Source organism: Phacochoerus africanus, chromosome 8 (assembly GCF_016906955.1).
Source record: "Phacochoerus africanus isolate WHEZ1 chromosome 8, ROS_Pafr_v1, whole genome shotgun sequence".
NCBI classification, from domain to species: domain Eukaryota; kingdom Metazoa; phylum Chordata; class Mammalia; order Artiodactyla; family Suidae; genus Phacochoerus; species Phacochoerus africanus.
Genome location: NC_062551.1, coordinates 44,231,634 through 44,250,387, shown reverse-complemented (window position 1 = coordinate 44,250,387; position 18,754 = coordinate 44,231,634). Strand labels below are relative to the sequence as shown.

At 44.1% G+C, this 18,754-nt stretch overlaps 1 protein-coding gene across 1 annotated transcript; it reads left to right on the top strand.

Moving 5' to 3' along the window:
* The first annotated feature begins 3,560 nt into the window (after positions 1–3,560).
* On the top strand, positions 3,561–5,192 carry LOC125134311 (major allergen I polypeptide chain 1-like). The gene is made up of 3 exons (XM_047793421.1): positions 3,561–3,753; positions 3,890–4,077; positions 5,042–5,192. Exons 1-3 carry the CDS (start codon positions 3,693–3,695, stop codon positions 5,069–5,071), a joined length of 279 nt encoding a protein of 92 aa, XP_047649377.1. The 5' UTR covers positions 3,561–3,692; the 3' UTR covers positions 5,072–5,192.
* The last annotated feature ends 13,562 nt before the right edge of the window (positions 5,193–18,754 follow it).

Genomic DNA, 18,754 nt, shown 5'->3' with positions numbered 1-18,754 from the left:
TTTCCTTGTTTCCTGAGGTAGGTTTGTTTTATTGTAGTTTTATTGCCATAAACTTACCTCTTAGAACTGTTTTTGCTGCATCCCATAGGTTTTGGAGTGTTGTATCAGTGTTGTCATTGGCTTCTAGGTATTTTTTAATTTCCTCTTTGATTTCTTCAGTGATCCATTGGTTGTTTAGTAGCATGTTCTTTAGTCTCCACATGCTTGTGTTTTTTGCAGGTTTTTTTCTTGTTGTTGATTTCTAGTCATATAGCGTTGTGGTTGGAAAAGATACTTGATATGATTCCAATGTTCTTAAAGTTACCAAGGCTTGATTTGTGACCCAGAACCTCATAATCTAGGAGTTCCTGTCGTGGTGCAGCAGAAACGAATCCCACTAGGAACAGTGAGGTTGTGGGTTTGATCCCTGGCCTCGGTCAGTGGGTTAAGGATCCCACATTGCTGTGAAGCCATGGTGTAGGTCACAGAGACGGCTCAGATCCCACGTTGCTATGGCTGTGCATAGGTTGGCAGCTACAGCCTTGATTCCACTGTTAGCCTGGGAAATTCCATATGCCGTGGGTGCGATCCTAAAAAGCCAAAAAACAAAAAAAAAAAAAAAAAAAAAAAAAAAACAAAACCAACTAAACATAGAGATACCGGAGTTCCCGTCGTGGCGCAGTGGTTAACGAATCCGACTAGGAACCATGAGGTTGCGGGTTCGGTCCCTGCCCTTGCTCAGTGGGTTAAGGATCTGGCGTTGCCGTGAGCTGTGGTGTAGGTTGCAGACGTGGCTCGGATCCCGCGTTGCTGTGGCTCTGGCGTAGGCCAGTGGCTACAGCTCCGATTGGACCCCTAGCCTGGGAACCTCCATATGCTGCAGGAGCAGCCCAAGAAATAGCAACAACAACAACAACAAAAAAGACAAAAAAAAAAAACATAGAGATACCATATGCTCCTACAGGCCCTATCCTGGGCATATATCCAGAGAAAACCATAATTAGGAAAGATACATGCACCCCCATGTTCATATCAGCACTATTTACAATAGCCAAGACCACAGGAGCAACCTAATTATTCCTTGACAGAGGAATGGATAAAGAAGATGTCAACATATATACAGTGGAACATTAGCCATAAAAAAGAATAAAATAATGCCAATTCCAGCAACATGGATGGACCTAGAGATGATCATACTGAGTGAAGTTAGACAGAGAAAGAAAAATATCATATGATATTTAGATGCGCAATTTAAAAAAAGGATACAAATGAACTAATTTGCACAACAGAAATAGACTCAAGACTTTGAAAAAAAAAACTTATGGTTATCAAAGGGAACATGGTGGGGAGGAGGGATGGATTGGGGGCTTGGCATTGGCAGATGCAAACTATGGTATATAGAATAATTGAAAAAAAAAAAAGATGCAGAGTTCCCGTCATGGCTCAGGGGTTAACGAACCCAGCTAGCATCCATGAGGACCCAGGTTCAATCTCTAGCCTCGCTCAGTGGGTTAAGGATCTGGTGTTGCCGTGAACTGTGGTGTAGGTCGCAGATGCAGCTCGGATCTGGCATGCTTGGAGCTGGGGCGTAGGCCAGTGGCTACAGCTCCAATTCGACCCCTAGCCTGGGAACCTCCATATGCCTCAGGTGCAGCCATAAAAAGACAAAAAAACACACACAAAAAAAATAATAATTGGCCAATGGGGACCTGCTCTATAGCATGGGGAACTCTACCCAATGCTCTGTGATAATCTATGTGGGAAAAGAATCTGAAAATGAATGGATATGTGTATGTGTATAGCTGACTCAGGTTGTTGTACAGCAGAAATTATCATGATACTGTAAATCAACTATACTTCATTAAAACTTTTCTTAAAATGGGGGGGAACTCTGGAAATGATCAAAATATCCATCAACAGATGAAAGGATAAAGAAGATTTGGGATAAAAACGTAGAATGGAATATTATTCAGCCATAAAAAAGAATGAAATAATACCACTTGCAATAACATGGATGTACATAGAGACTATCACACTAAGTGAACTAAGCTAGACAAAGACAAATATAAAGGTTATATGCGCAATCTTCAGAAAGGATACAAACAAACTTAGTTACAAAACAGAAATACACTCACAGACATAAAAATAAACTTATGGTCACCAAGAAGGAAAGGGGAGGGGAGAGGTAAATTAGGAATTTGGGATTAAAATACATATACTACTATACATAAAATAGATAATCTACAAGGTCCTACTGTACAGCACAGGGAACTATAAGCAATATCTTCTAATAACCTATAATGGAAGAAAATGTGAAAAAAGGAATATAGGAGTTCCCATCGTGGCACAGCAGAAGCGAACCCAACTAGGAACTGTGAGGTTGCAGGTTCAATCCCTGGCCTCGCTCAGTGGGTTAAGGATCCGGTGTTGCCATGAGCTGTGGTGTAGGTTGCAGATGCGGCTCGGATCCCACATTACTGTGGCTGTGGCATAGACCAGCAGCTGTAGCTCTGATTCGACCCCTAGCCTGGAAACCTCCATATGCCACAAAGAATAAAAATAGAATATATATCTTACATATATATATGAATATATACACACAAACCTAATCACTTGGCTGTACACCTGAAAATAACACAATATTGTAAATCAACTATATTTAAATTAAAGAAATTTAAAACAATATGAGAAAATCTCTCTGACATGTGATATCAAAGAGACTGAGGAATTAGGCAATGAACCATGCAGTCACTTGGCGGAAGAGCATTCCAAGCAGCAAAGGCAGCACACGCAAAGGCCCTGTGGCAGGAGTACACTCGGCCTGGTCAAGAAGCAGAAAGGAGGCCAGGGAGGGAGGAGAGACTAGGGCAGGGCCACGTTCACAGAGGCAGCATGGGCAAGGGGCTGATTATACAAACTGACCAAGGGTTGTAGGCCTACAAAGAGCTTGGATTTTCCTCAGATTGGAGCTCTGGAGAGGCGATGGTGGGAACAGTATGGAGACACTCAAGAGAAGAAGCAGCCTGGGGAAAACACTTGTGCATAGACTAAGGTGCTGTCAAAGTCACGTGGCATGACTTGGTCACCAACAACTAGAACTTCTGAGCCAGCAGGTGGGGGAATTCAGGGCTCCAGAAACAGATCAGAGTGGGTGGCTCAAGGGAGGCCACTGAGCAGGTCAAGGACACTGGGATGAAAGCACAACAGGAGCCACCAGACAGCCTGACCAGGGCATCAGGGCTTGTGCTCTGGCCTTCCCCTGACACTGACTACATGTGAGACCATTAGCTAAGCACTGAGCTTCCTAGGAAACCCAGAGTAGAGACCAGGCTGTCTCCAAGGTCACATGCAGTGGTGGCAACCTGGCATGGGCCATCATTCAGGAGACCTGATTTGGGAGCCTTTTTGCCCTTTTGCCGGTCCACTTGGGAAATTTCCATTGGTAAGCTTCCCATGTAAGCTGACCCTCACACACAGCCCTCCATTTGGGAGGGAGGCTGAGCCAGTACCCTTTGTTGACTCAAGGACTGAGCATCCTGCCAACACACACAGCTCCTCCCTACTCAGCCCCAGGCCAAGCTGTGGCCTCAGAGAGGCCTGGTGTACCTCTTGGAAAGCAAAGCATCAAACACAGGCCCTTCGGGCCCCACTGTGGTGTCAACAGCAGGTATAAAGGGACTCCAGGCAGGTAAGAGGCACCTGCCACCTGCACCATGAAGTGGACCGGAGTTCTCCTGCTGCTCTGGGCTGTCTTGCTCCTGATCTCAGAAGGAAGTAGGTGGCTGGGACACAGGTTCCCCAGTGGTTCTGATGCTTTCCCAGGGCAGCACTGAGCATGTTGGCTAGGGGATGAGAAGGGTGTGTTCTGAGGAGTGCCTTTCAAGGGAGTCTCACCTTCTTTGTATTTCAGATTGTGACGTTTGCCCAAAACTGAAGGAGACAATTGCGCTGTTTGTGGCAGGAGATTATGAAGACTACATGGCAAAAGTGAGAGAGAACAACTCCAACCCGTTTATACAGGACTCTCTTCAAAAACTGAAGATATGCATGGATAGGACGTTGACTCAGGAGGACGTGCAGAATGTTCTCAACACCATGGTGGGTCAGCCATGTCTGTCTGCGCCTCTGGTGCCTGTGGGGGAGCTCTGCTCAGGGCAGTGTGAGGTGGGGAGCTCATTTCCTCTCCACCATGGCCTTTCCCTGGGAATATGGGGGAAGAAGAACCTCGTGAATCAGGAGGTAGAGAGGCTGAGGGCAGACCCTACAGGGCAGGAAAGGATTGGGTAGGAAGACTCAGGCCAGCCCTGGAGCTCCTGAGCGGGGCCACAGGCCTGCCACCCTCCACACCCTTCTGTCCCTAGGGCACCACCTGGCCTTGCTATTAGGCCCTCAGCTCTAGCCTCCCTGAGCTCCAGCCTCTTCAGCACATGAGCCTGGATCCTCTGTAAACCACAAGCATTGAGGCTTTCCCTCCTCCAAACATCAGTACCTCCCTCCCTGAAAGACTCAAATCCCCCGCTCCATCCCACTGAAAGCCCACATCTGTGCTTGTTCCCTGGACCCTAAAGTGTCATTCTGTGCCCCACATGACATGAGAGGACTCTGCTTCCAAAAGCTCCCCTCCTGCTCCGCCCCCACCCACCCTAGGCCTAGGGTGCCCAGAGTGGAGGGTCCAAGTGAATCCTCTCTCTGCTGCCCCAAGTTAAGTTGCTACCACAAGCTGATGCTTCAGCTGCAAGTGTCCCAGGGGAAGAGGAAGAAAACAGACTGGGGGTGGCTCATCTCTGGGGACTTGCAGGTGTCCACTCTGGAGCCCAGCCAGGTCATCCTCAACAGCCTCTCCCTGTCCTACCCCAGTTGCCCCACCCCACCATGGGGACTCCTCATCTCCCTACTCCACTGGAAGAAGCTTCACCAGGAGGCATCCACCTTTAGCTGCTCAGATCCAGAGGCCAACCTCCAGTTATGCCTGCAGGGCCCGGCCCCCGTGCTGAGTGCAGCTTGATGTCTCTTGGACCTCTGAGGCCTTACCTTTGCATGTTTCCTGTCCTTCTCTTTGCAGGTAAAACTATACTCAAGCCCTGGGTGTTGACGGAGCCACCCTTGCCGGGAACCCCAAGGAAGCCACTTGCCTGAGCACTAAGTAGTCTCAGCAACCTGTTATGTCAGGGTGTCTGATTAGAGGATTCCAGAAATAAAAGCCTTGCATTTCACATGAGAGTACTTACTTGATGGAGACTGGGCTTTGGGGTTGGGGGAGAGGGAGGCAGTGCCACAGTGGAGGACACCCGTGTGTCTTCCAACCGCAGCAGGATTTGAATGCTACCAGGTGTCATTCCTGCACTGCATTCAGTACCTGGGGAAGCGTGATGAGAATCCTATCAGCAGAGTGATCATTCCCTGCCCGGAACACACAGGTCACGCGCATTACTAAACAAATGTTAGCCTCCCGCGCATCCCTGAGATATCGGAGTAATTGTCCTCGCCTTACAAGGGAAGAAGCCGAGGCACAGAGGGGTAAAGCCTCTGCCAGAGATGACAAGCTCCTGGGCAGCAAGATCTGCTTGCCACCCACCCCTGCCCCCACAACCCGTCCCTCCGCTGCTGCCGAGACACGGTCTGCCAGCCAGCTCCCCCTGTGACTGTGCACATGTGACAGGGCTTCTCTGAGCCTCGGAGTCCCACTTACAAAATGGAAATTCCTCCAACCTCCAAGGCTGTGGTGAAGCCAAAGTAAAATAATGGGTGACAAGGGGCCCCTGTCCTGAGGGCCTGACAGGAGAGAAAGAACAAAGGGTCAAGGCACTGAACTCCGCCACTCCTTGGCCTCAGTTTATTCTAACGCCAGCCACCCAACTGTGGATTCAGCTGCCTGCACCGAAGGACTCCGATGCGGGTCTAACACTCAGAGGGCACCGCCAGGGGCCCGCAGCTTCCTAGTCCTCCTGTGGCACTGCTCCCCAACCAGGGTTCTGCAGGTTTCTTGGGCCCTGCTACCGCCCAGTCTGATTCCTCTCAGCCTGACCCTCACCACCGTTCTTAGAGCTTCATCACACCCGAGAGTTTGCTCCCGAGAAGCGTCTGCTGGGCTCCCACCACAGCACTCTGCCCAGGAGGGGGGAATCACCAAGTCCTCACAGGGAGGAGGCTTAAGAGACGTCCCCTTGCCTGACCAGAGCAGCCGCTTCTCTCCCTGTGTACCAGACTCTGGGCGGGGGGCCAGGGGGCCAGGGGCGCGGAAGGTCACCTTGCCCAGAGTGAGACCTGGCTCTTGGTCCCTGCCCCACCACTCCCCACCCAGCATTGGGCTGGGGGTCTTCTACAATAGAGAACTGCCTCGGTGGGAGCTCAGTCGAGTTTAGGGGGTATGAGCAGGTCACAGCACAGAGACCCTTCTTGTCACCTGACCCTGGAAGCATCTTCATCAATCCCCCATCCCATAGATGTAAAGCCCAAGGGCTCCTGAAAGGGTGGGTCTTCCAAGGCCTTGGGGAAACACTCACCCCACTCTACAGTGAGTGTACAGATATGACAGGTGACCCGTCCAAAGATGAGGTGGAGATGAGTGAGGAGCAGTCTCTCCTCACTGGGACACAATCTGTCTCTTGCTCACCTTCCACAGAACTCCCTGAAGACACCTCAGTATCTCCCGCCTCCTCCTCTCTTCCCAATGCCTTCCTCCAAACCAAAGAATCATTATCTACTGCGGGGTTGAGAGAAAGTTCAGGATCCAATGTCCTCCCATATCTTTTTCTACATGACATCCAATCCTCAGATGGTTTGGACGTAAGAGTCCAAAACTGGGGCTTGGAGTTCCTTTCATGGCTCAGCGGTTAACAAACCCAACTAGGATCCATGAGGATGCAGATTTGATCCCTGGCCTTGCTTAGTGGGTTAAGGATCCAGCCTTGCTGTGAGCGGTGGTGTAGGCCTCAGACACGGCTCAGACCCTGCATGGCTGTGGCTGTGGCATAGGCTGGCAGCTGCAGCACCACTTCAACCCCTAGCCTGGGAACTTCCATGTGCTCCAGGTGTGGCCCTAAAATGAAAAAAAAAAAAATGAGCTCTAACTTTCACAAAAACTGAGCTCTGAATTTGCCTCTGAGATCATAGAGGCTTCACCCCATTTCCACTTGGGCTGACCTGAGTTTCCCTGCAGAATCCCCTGTGTGGATAACCCTCTACCAGCAGACATCCTCTCCTCAAACTCTTGCATCTTTCTTCCCTGCTGGCTTTCTCCAGCACCAGGGAGCTTGCAGAACCATGGTTAGGCTCACTCTGAAAGTGTGGGGAGTTAATGCCCATGGGGAGACCCTCAAACACTACAGACCCCCAGCTCCTTGACTTCTGCTGGATGTGTCCAGAGGCACCACCAACCAGCCCTGAGGCTCACTTGCCCACCGCATGGCTTCTCTCACCTGCCCTCTCCCTTTCCTCACTTCCTCACTTGAGCACCTGAGATCACCCACCGAATACACTGCCTGACTCCATGTCCGTGTGTCTGGGTCTCCACTGTGGGAACACCAGCTATCATAGAGACCTATGTCCATCTGCCTGTTCAGCACAGGAATTCAAGCAGAAGAGGCTCAGTGGAAGCAGCAGGAGGAAGGGAATAGGGCACCCCAGCTGATCCTTCAGAAGCATCACCACCCTACATAGGGAAAGCGGGTATGAAAGAGAGGTGCTCTCTTGCAATTTCTCTAGGGACTTCACACCGTGGAATTCCCAAAATGCCCTGATGAGGGGCTTTGGAGGTCAACCATCAAACCCACCCCATGGGAATCTATGGGAAGTTTCAGGCAGGCTCCATTCATCAAACCTGGGAGTCAGAACAAGACAGAGAGATGCGAGCAGACTCTATGAGCCAGCTCAGAGCCATCAGGACTGAGATAAGCTCCCGACAGAGCAAAGTCCTAGACCGAGCTCAAAGCAGCTGGCAGCACTTGCCCCATGACTGCACTGAAGGGCTGCATGGATACATGCACTGCACAGGTGCTACCATCTTTGCTGGAAGTTTCTCTTCAATTCCTTTTTTTTAAAGATCATACACATTGACTTCTGTTTCAAGATATGACATATTTCTGCTCATCTTTATTCTCATCATTAGGCTGTCCATGCAGGTGGGCTCAAGACTTATGAAATACAGCTGGGGCTTCAAACCCAGGCTTCTGAAGGGGTCCACATGGAAGGGCAGATGTCCTCTTAAGTGGCCCAAGAGCATCTCCCCAGTAAGGCACAGGACCTAGCAGATCCTGAGGACTGCTCATCAAGAGGAAAGAGTTGAAAGAGACAGAAACACACCTTCCACTCAGAGGGACACCATAGAAAACACATGCAGATTCGTCATCTCCATTCCTGGATTATTGAGGTAAATGCAAACTCTCCACTTGGCTAGATAAATAGGCCTGCAGAAATGCTCACCGCCCCATGTGTGCTCAGCAGGGTACAAAAACTGGGAAGTTCCTATTGTGGCTCAGTTGTATCCATGAGGATGCGTGTTTGATACCTGGTCTCATTCAGTGGGTTAAGGATCCAGTGTTGCCATGAGCAGTGGTACACGTAGCAGATGAGGCTCGGATCCTGCGTTGCTGTGGCTGCGGGGTAAGCAGGCAGCTGCAGCTCCAATTTGACCCCTGCCTGGGAACTTACATATGCTGTGGGTGCAGCCCTAAAAAGACATAAATAAACAAATAATAAATACCACAACAAACATTATATTTGATGGTAAAACATTACAATCAGTCTATGTAAATTAAGAAGCAACCATAAGGATGGCTTCTACTAACCATTATACTAACAAATTCAGTAAGAAAAGAAAGTATGACAGCAATGAAGTAGAAAATAGATAAACAATTAAGAATATGAGAACAGAGGCGGATCAAGACGGCAGAGTAGGAGGATGTGGAGTTCATCCCCCGAACAAATACAACCAAAATACATCTACATGTGGAACAATTCTCACAGGAAACACACTGGAAACTGGCAGAATATTTCCAATATAATGAAAGCTGCACAAACGATCTCCACATAACTAGGTAGGAAGTGAGGGAAAAGGCATTCAGAAGGGATCAATGCCCATGGAAGGGATCTGTAACAGAGAGAAGGTCCTCATGGGCAGACTCCCACCCTCAGGAGCCCTCTTGCCTGCTCTTAAATCCACTGGAACAGAGACAGTGGCTAAAGAAGCCTCAACTCTGCTTATAAGGAGCACACACATTTTGACTTGCTAACAATCGGGTGGAGAGAGACCAGTGCTGGTGCCCATTGCCTTGCCACACTTCTTAATCCAAAGGGGCAAATGTCCCATCCTGCTCACTCCACACTGAAGTCTGGCACAAGATTAGGCAGAGATTTGGTCTAGCTCTGCAGAGAGAGACTAGGGCACCTGGGGCATGATCCAGAGTGAAGAACTATGGAGCTCACTGCCAGCATGTGCATGGCAGCACCAGGTCCACTTGTGGCACTTTTTCAGTGCACAGCCCTAGGGTAGCACAGAAACACACAGCGACTAGGCACTGAGTCTCAGCAGATAGGCTCTAAATAGGAGTCTGTAGCAATTCCTTTCCCAGCAGGAGTGCTCCAGCTCCACCTACTCCACACTGCACCTTGCAGCTGGACCTGAGGCAGATAGGTCCTGGGAGAAGTCTGCCAAAGAGGCAGCCCAGGTCTAGAAGACAGCACAGCTATTTCAATTCCTTTGGTGACAGCACCTCAGTCTCTAGCTCCAGTCTACTCCACACCACAACCTAGTACTAGGTCTGGGACAAACTGAGAAAGTGATACAAAATCGGGCTGTTTCTGGGTGGAACTGCGAACACCCGCATAGATGGCACATAAGTTCCTTGTGACCACACAAGCCTCAGTAGTCACCCCCTTTGAGCAAAGCACACACTTAAGGGCAACAGAGCCCTGAGCAAACCCAACCCTCAGGGATTTGACTTCAACATTTAGGGAGCAGACCCCACCCCTGACAGAGCAGTGACAGCCACAGAGCAGAGAGGAAGCCCTGTTTCACAACGAGAACAGGCTGTAGTTATTACAACACCAAATACACCCCTTATGAAAGGGACAACAACCAGCACACCCTGAGGAAAGACAGGGCTGGCATCCACACCAAAACCAGATCTGACACTAAACATATTGGACACACAGTCTGCCCCCACATAAAAACACCCACAAAAAAGACCACAGTAGATAATATTTCTTCTAAATTCATAGAGACAGAGAAAGGTAAGTAAAATTAAAAGACAAAGGAACTACTCCCAACTAAAAGAACAAGAGAGGAGTTCACGTCATGGCTCAGTAGAAACAAATATGACTAGTATCTATGAGGATGCAGGTTCAATCCCTGGCCTTGCTCTGTGGGTTAAGGATCCAGCATTGCCATGAGCTGTGGTATAGGTTGCAGACACAGCTTGGATGTGGCATTGCTGTGACTGTGGCTGTGGTGTAGGCCAGCAGCCATAGCTCTGATTCAACCCTTAGCCTGGGAACCTCCATATGCTTTGGGTGCAATCCTAAAAAGACAAAAAATAAAAATAAAATAAAAAAATAAAAGAACAAGGGAAATCCCCTGAAAGAACAAGTAATGAAACAGAGCTCACCAATCTACTAGACACCAAGTTCAAAAGAATGGTAATAAAATACGAACTGAATCGAGAAAGACTGTACATAAAAATGCAGATCACTATAGCGAGAAACTAGAAACTATAAAGAAGAATCAATCAAAAATAGACAACTCAATTGCCAAACTAAAGACCTATCTAGAAGAAATGAATAGCCAACTAAATGACATAGGAGAATGAATGAGAGACTTAAAAAACAGAATAATGGAATTCACCCAATCAGAACAGCAGACAAATTTTTTAAAATGAGGGAGTTCCATGGTGGTCTAGTGGTTAGGACTTGGTACTTTCATTGCTGTGGTCCAGGTTCAATCTCTGGTCTGGGAAATGAGATTCCATATCAAGCTGCTGCACACCATGCCCCCACCCCAAAAAAGCAACATACAAGATCTATAGGGTGATGTAAAGCATGCCAACCTATGTATTATAGGGGATGCCAGAAGAAAAAGAAAGAGAAAAGGGGATTCAAAATATAGTTGAAGATTTATTGAAGAAATTATGGCTGAAAAATACCAAAATGTAAAGGAGAAAACAGATATCCAGGTACAGGAAATACAGAGGGTTGCAAACAAGATGAACCCAAACAAACACACACCAAGACATATGACAATTAAAATGGCAAAAGTCAAAGACTAAGAGAGGATTCTAAAGGCAGTAAGAGAAAAACAAAGAGTCAGTTACAAGGGAACCCACATAAGGCTGTCAGCTGACTTCTCTATAGAAACTTTGCAGGCCATGTGGGAATGCCATCATATATTCAAAGTCCTAAAAGGGAAAAAACTGCAACCTAAGATACTTCACCCTGCAAGATTATCATTTAGAATAGAAGAAAAGAGAAAATTTCTCAGACAAGCAAAAACTAAGAATATAGTAATATTAAACTTACACTGGAAGAAATACTGAAGGGTCATCTCTAAATAGAAAAGAAGCATGGATCTACAAGAAGGGGAAAATCACAATAGGAAAGGCAAATATATAAAAGGATTGAAGATCACTTACCTAAGGGAGCACACAGATTAAAGGCAATCAAAAAAATTTATAAAAGTCATTATATCTACAATAAACATGCATATATAAAATAAGACAGCAAAATCACAAAATATGGGAGAGGAGGGCATAAAAAGTGTAAATTTTTTTCTTTTTTGGCCGCACCCACAGCATGTGAAAGTTTCCAGGCTAGGAATCAAACCCATGCAAAGCAGTGACAACACTGGATCCTTAATCTGCTGAGCCACAAGGGAATGCAAGTGTAGATCTTTTAGAATGTGTTTGAAATTGAATGACTATCAATTTAAAGCAAGTAGATATAGTTATAGGTCAACATACTTGAATTCCATGGTAACCACAAACCAAAATCATACAATAGATTCACAAAAATAAAAAAGAAAGCAAAAGAAAATCATCAAATCACAAAAGGAAAAACAGGAAAGAATAAATAAACAAAGAACTATAGAAACAATTGGAAAACAAGGTTTAAAAAGGCAGTAAGTACATAATTATCAATAACCACTTAAATGTCAATAGACTAAATGCTCCAATCAAAAGACTAGAGTATCACACCAGATTTGGAAAAAAAACAAAAACAAAAACAGAGTTCCCATTGTGGCTCAGAGGCTAAGAACCCAAATAGTATCCATGAGGATGCAGGTTTGATCCCTGGCCTCATTCAGTGGGTTAAGGATCCGGTGTTACCACAAGCTGTGGCATATGTCACAGATACAGCTCGGATCTGGTATTGCCATAGCTGTGGCATAGGCCAGCAGCTGCAGCTCTGATTCGACCCCCTAGCCTGGGAACTTCCATATGCTACAGATGTAGCCCTAAAAGAGAGAGAGAGAGAAAGAGAACATGTAATATTCTGTCTACAAGAGACCTGCTTCATGGGAAAGACACACAGAGACTGAGATTAAGGGGATGAAAAGTTATCTCATGCAAATGGAAATGACAAGAAAGTGGGGATAGCAAAATTTCTATCAGACAAAATAGACCTTAAAACAAAGGCCATAAAGAAAGTCAAAGGACATTATACAATAATAAAGGGATCAATACAAGAAGAGGATATTACACTCACTAACATATATGTACCCAATATAGGAGCACCTAAATATACAAAACAAATACTAATGGAAACAAAGATTAATAATAGAATGATATTAGATTTTAACACCCTACTGACATCAATGGACAAATCATCCAGAAAATAAATAAAACAACAGAGGTCCTAGAGTTCCTGTTGTGGTGCAGCAGAAACAAATCCAACTAGGAACCATGAGGTTGTGGGTTTGATCCCTGGCCTTGCTCAGTGGGTTAAGGATCTGGCATTGCCGTGACCTGTTGTGTAGGTCACAGACGCAGCTCAGATCTGGCATTGCTGTGGCTTTGGTGTAGACCGGCAGAAACAGCTCCGATTAGACCCCTAGCCTGGAAACCTCCATATGCCATGGGTGCGGCCCTCAAAAGACAAAAAAAAAAAAAAAAAAAACAGAGGTCCTAAATGGTAGAATAGTTCAGTTGGACTTAATTGATACCTACAGAACACTACATTCAAAAAAAAAAAAAACTGAATCACATTCTTCTCAAATACATATGGAACATTCTCTAGGATAGACCACATACCAGGTTACAAATTTAAAAGGATAGAAATTACTTCAAGCATCTTTTCTGACCACAATGCTATGAAACTAGAAATCAACCACAGATGGAAAAATGTGGAAAAAGATCACATGGAGACTAAACAACATGCTACTTAAAAAAACCAATGGGTGAGCAATAAAATCAGAGAAGAAATCAAAAGACACCTCAAAACAAATTAAAATGAAAACACAACTGGAGTTCCCTTGTGCTGCAGTGGGTTAAGGAGCTGGCATTATCACTGAAGCAGCTTGGGTTGCTGTTGTGGCAAAGGTTCAATCCCTGGCCCAGCAACTTCCACATGCTGCAAGTGCAGGGAGAAAAAAAAAGCTTAAAGAAGCGTATGGGATAAAGCAAAAGCAGTTCTAAGAGGAAAACACACAGTAAAAAGACCTTCCTCAAGAAATAAGAAAACAACAACCTAACCTACTACCAAAAATAATTAGAAAAATAAGAATAAACATAATCCAAAGTCAGCACAAGGAAGGAACTAATAAAGATAAGAGAGGAAATAAATTAATTAATTAAAATAAAGATCAAAAAAACAACAGAGGAAGTCTTGTTGTGGCTCAGTGGTAATGAGCCTGACTAGTATCCATGAGGATGCCAGGATGATCCTGGCCTTGCTCAGTGGGTTAAGGATCTGGTGTTGCTGTGATCTGTGGTGTAGGTTGCAGACTCAGGTCAGATCTGGTGTTGCTATGGCTGTGTGTAGGCTGGCAGCTGTAACTCTGATTAGACCCTAACCTGGGAACTCCCATATGCTGCAGGTGTGGCAAGCAAGCAAGGAAGGAAAGGAGAAAGAAAGAGAAGTAGAAAAAAAAAAACAAACAATAGAAAAAATCAATAAAACCAGAGCTTTTTTTTTTTTTAAATAAATGAAATTGACAAACTTCTAGCCAGGCCCATCAAGAAAAGGGAGAGGACTCAAATACACAAATAAGAAATGAAAGAAGAAAAATAACAACAAGTATCACAGAAATACAAAAAAAATCATAAGAGAATACTATATGCCAACAAATTAGACAATGTAGAAGACATGAAACTTTCTAGAAACATATAGCCTACCAAAACTGAGTCAAGAAGGAACAGATAATTTGAACAGATATATTACTAGAAGTGAAATAGAACCTATAGCTAAAAAGAAAAGAAAAAAACTGCCTGCAAACAGAAGTCCAGGACCAGACAGCTTTACTACCAAACATACAAAGAAGAATTTATACCTATCCTTCTCGAACCACTCTAAAAAACTGAAGAGGAGGGAACACTCCCAAACTCATTCTATGAAGCCACCATCATCCTAACACCAAAATCAGAAAAAGATACTACAGAAAAAGAAAATTATAGGCCAATATCTTTGATGAATATAGATTCAAAAATCCTCAACAAAATATTAGCAAACCAAATCTAACAATACATAAAGAGGATCATACACTATGATCAAGTCGGATTCATTCCAGGGTCCCAAAGATAGTTCAGCATATGCAAATCAATCAATATGACACACTACATTAATAAAAGGAAAGACAAAATTACATGATCATCTCATTAGATGAAGTATGACAAAATTCAGCATCCACTCATGATTTAAAAAAAAAAAAACTCTCGGAGTTCCTGTCATGGTGCAGCAGAAACAAATCTGACTAGTATCTATGAAGATGTAGGTTTGATCCCTGGCCTTGCTCAGTGGGTTAAGCATCCAGTGTTGACTTGAGCTGTGGTGTAGGTTGCATATCTGCCATTGTTGTGGCTGTGGCATAGGCCAGCGGTTACAGCTCGAGGTCAACCCCTAGCCTGGGAACCTCCATACACCATGGGTGTGGCCCTGAAAAAATAATAATAGTAATAATGATAATAATAACAATAAACTCTCACCAAAGTAGTTATAAAGGTAACACATTCAACTGGGTAACCTTGCCATGCAGTAGAAAATTGACACAACACTGTAAATCAGCTATAACGGAAAAAATAAAAATCATTACTATTTCTTTAAAAAAAAAAGGTAACACATCTCAACATAATAAAAAGCCATTTACAACAAACCCACAGCCAGGATGATATGCAATATTGAAAAGCTGAAAGCCTTCCCATTAAATTCTTGAACAAGACAAGGATATCCACTCTCACCACTTCTATTCAATATAGTCCTGAAAGTCCTAGCCCCATAATCAGATAAGACAAAGAAATAAAAGGTATCCAAACTGGTGTGAAGAGGTAAAACTGCCACTATTTGCAAATGACATGATACTCTATGTAGAGAAGCCTGAAGTCTCTACACAAAAACTATTCGAATTAATAAATGAATTAATTCAGCAAGGTAGCAGGATACAAGATTAATATATAGAAATTTGTTTCTTTATACTAATAATGAAATATCAGAAAAAGAAAAAAAGTCTCATTTAAAATCACGTCAAAAAATATCTCTGAATAAATTTAACCAAAGATGTGGAAGACCTATATGCGGAAACTATAAAATACTGGCACAACATTGTAAATGGCTATACTTTAAAACATATAAGTAAACAAATATACAGAAAAAAAACTATAAAACATTGATAAAAAAAACCTGAAGAAGATTCAAAGAAATGGAAAGATATTCCATGCTCTTTGATTGGAGAATTAATATCATTAAAATGGCTATATTACTCCTAGCAATATACAGATTTAATACAATCCCTATCAAAATACCCATAACGTTTTCACAGAACTCTAACAAATAATCCTAAATTTCACATGGAACAACAAAAGACTCCAAATTGCCAAAGCAATTTTGAGAAAAAAGAACAAAACTAGAGGCAAAATCCTTCCAGACCTAAGATTATATTACAAAGCTACAGTAATCAAAACAACATGATATTGGCACAAATACAGACAGATAGATGAATGGAACAGAATAGAGAGTCCAGAAATAAACCCACAAACTTATGGTCAATTAACCTACAACAAAGGAGGCAGGAATATACAGGGGAGAAAAGTCTCTTCAACAAATAGTGTTGAGAAAGTTAGGCATTACATGTTAATAATTGAAATCAAAGTACTCTCATACCATATACAAAAATAAACTCAAAATGGTTTTAAGGACCTAAGTGTAAGATAAGACACCATAAAAATCTTATAAGGGAACATAGGCAAAACATTATCTGACAATCACAGCAATATTTAATATTTTCTTAGATCAGGCTCCCAAGGCAAAATAATTAAAAGCAAAAATAAATAAATGGAACCTAATTAAACTTAAAAGCTTTTGCACAGCAAAGGAAATCATAGCAAAATGAAAAGACAGACTATGGAATGGTAGAAAATATTTGCAAACAATGGGACCAACAAGGGATGAATATCATAAAGCTCAACAGCAAAAGACAAACAACTCAATCAAAAATGGGAAGAAGGAGTTCCCTGGTAGCCTAGTGGTTAGGGATCCAGCATTGTTACTGCTATGGTTTAGGTCACTGCTGTGGCACAGTTTCAATCCCTGGCTCAGGAACTTCCACATGCTGCAGGCATGGCCCCCCCCAAAAAAAACAAAAAAACAGGCAGAAGACCTAAACAGGCATTCCTCCAAAGAAGACTGCAGACATTCAACAGGCACATGAAAAGATGCTCAATATCACTAATCATCAGGTAAATGCAAATCAAAACCACAATGAGATATTACCTTACACCTATTGGAATGGCTATCATGAAAAAGAAGACAAAAATAATAGGAGTTCCTGCTGTGGTGCAGTGGAAACAAATCTGACTAGGAACCATGAGGTTGCAAATTAGATCCCTGGCCTAACTCAGTGGGTTAAAGATTTGGCATAACCGTGAGCTGTGGTGTAGGTCACAGACACGGCTCGGATCTGGCATTGCTGTGGCTGTTGCATAGGGCGATGTGGCTGTAGCTCCAATTTGACCCCTAACGTGGGAAGCTCCATATGCCGTGGGTGTGGCCCTAAAAAGCCCCCCCCCAAAAAAAAGACAAAGTAATAACATTGACAAGGATGTGGAGAAAAGGAAACCCTGTTCACTGTGGTGGGAATAGAAATCGGTGCAGCCACCGGGGGAAACACTGTGGAGGTTTCTTAAAAAACTAAAACTTCCATATGACCAAGCAGTTCCACTCCTGAGTATATATCCAAAAAAAAACTCAAAAATACTAAATCAAAAAGATACATTTGGAGTTCCCGTCGTAGTGCAGTGGTTAACGAATCTGACTAGGAACCATGAGGTTGCGGGTTCGATCCCTGCCCTTGCTCAGTGGGTTAATGATCCAGCGTTGCCGTGAGCTGTGGTGTAGGTTGCAGACACGGCTCGGATCCCGTGTTGCTGTTGCTCTGGTGTAGGCTGGCGGCTACAGCTCCGATTCGACCCCTAGCCTGGGAACCTCCACATGCCGCAGGGGTGGCCCAAGAAATAGCAAAAAAAAAAAAAAAAAAAAAAAGATACATTTGCCCCAATGTTAACAGCAGCATCGTTTACAATTACCAAGATAATGGAAGTAACCTAAGCGTCCATCAACAGATGAATTGATGAAGATGTGAGTATATGTAAATACACGTACATAAACACACAATGTAGGAGTTCCCGTCGTGGTGCAGTGGTTAACGAATCCGACTAGGAACCATGAGGTTGCAGTTTCAATCCCTGGCCTCACTCAGTGGGTTAAGGATCTGGCGTTGCTGTGAGCTGTGGTGTAGGTTGCAGATGCGGCTCAGATCCCGCGTTGCTGTGGCTCTGGAGTAGGCCAGTGTCTACAGCTCCGATTTGATCCCTAGCCTGGGAACCTCCATATGCTGCAGGAGCAGCCCTAGAAAAGGCAAAAAGACAAATAAATAAATAAATACACAATATAATACTACTCACACATAAAAAAGAATGAAATTTTTCCATTTGCCGCAACATCCACAGACTTGGAAGACATTACACTAAGTGAAATAATTCAGACAGAGACAAATACTGTATGATATTACTTACATGTGGAATCCGAAATATACAACAGACTAGTGAATGAAACAAAACTGAAGCAGACTCACAGATGCAGAGAACAAACTAGTGGTTTCCAGTGAGGAGAGGGAAGGGGGAGGGGCAAATTAGGGGTAGGAGGTTAAGAGGTACAAACTATTATGTATAAAATAAGCTACAAGGGGAGACCTCCAGTGGGAAGTGGCTTAAGGACTGGCGTTGTCACTGCAGTGAATTGGGCTGCTGCAGCGGGCGTGGGTTCAAACCCTGGCCTAGGAACTTTGGCAGGCACAGCCAAAATAAATTAGTTAATTAAATAAATAAAATAAAATTACTACAACCATATACTGTACAACATGAAGAATACAGCCAAAATTTTATAATAACTATAAATGAAGTGTTACCTTTAAAAATTGTACACATATAACATACTATACATCAACTATACTTCAATCAAAATATACATAACATAAAAATAATATATGGAGTTCCCACCATGGTCAGTGGAAATGAATCCAACTAGTATCCATGAGGATGCAGGTTTGATCCCTGGCCTCTTTCAGTGGGTTGGAGAT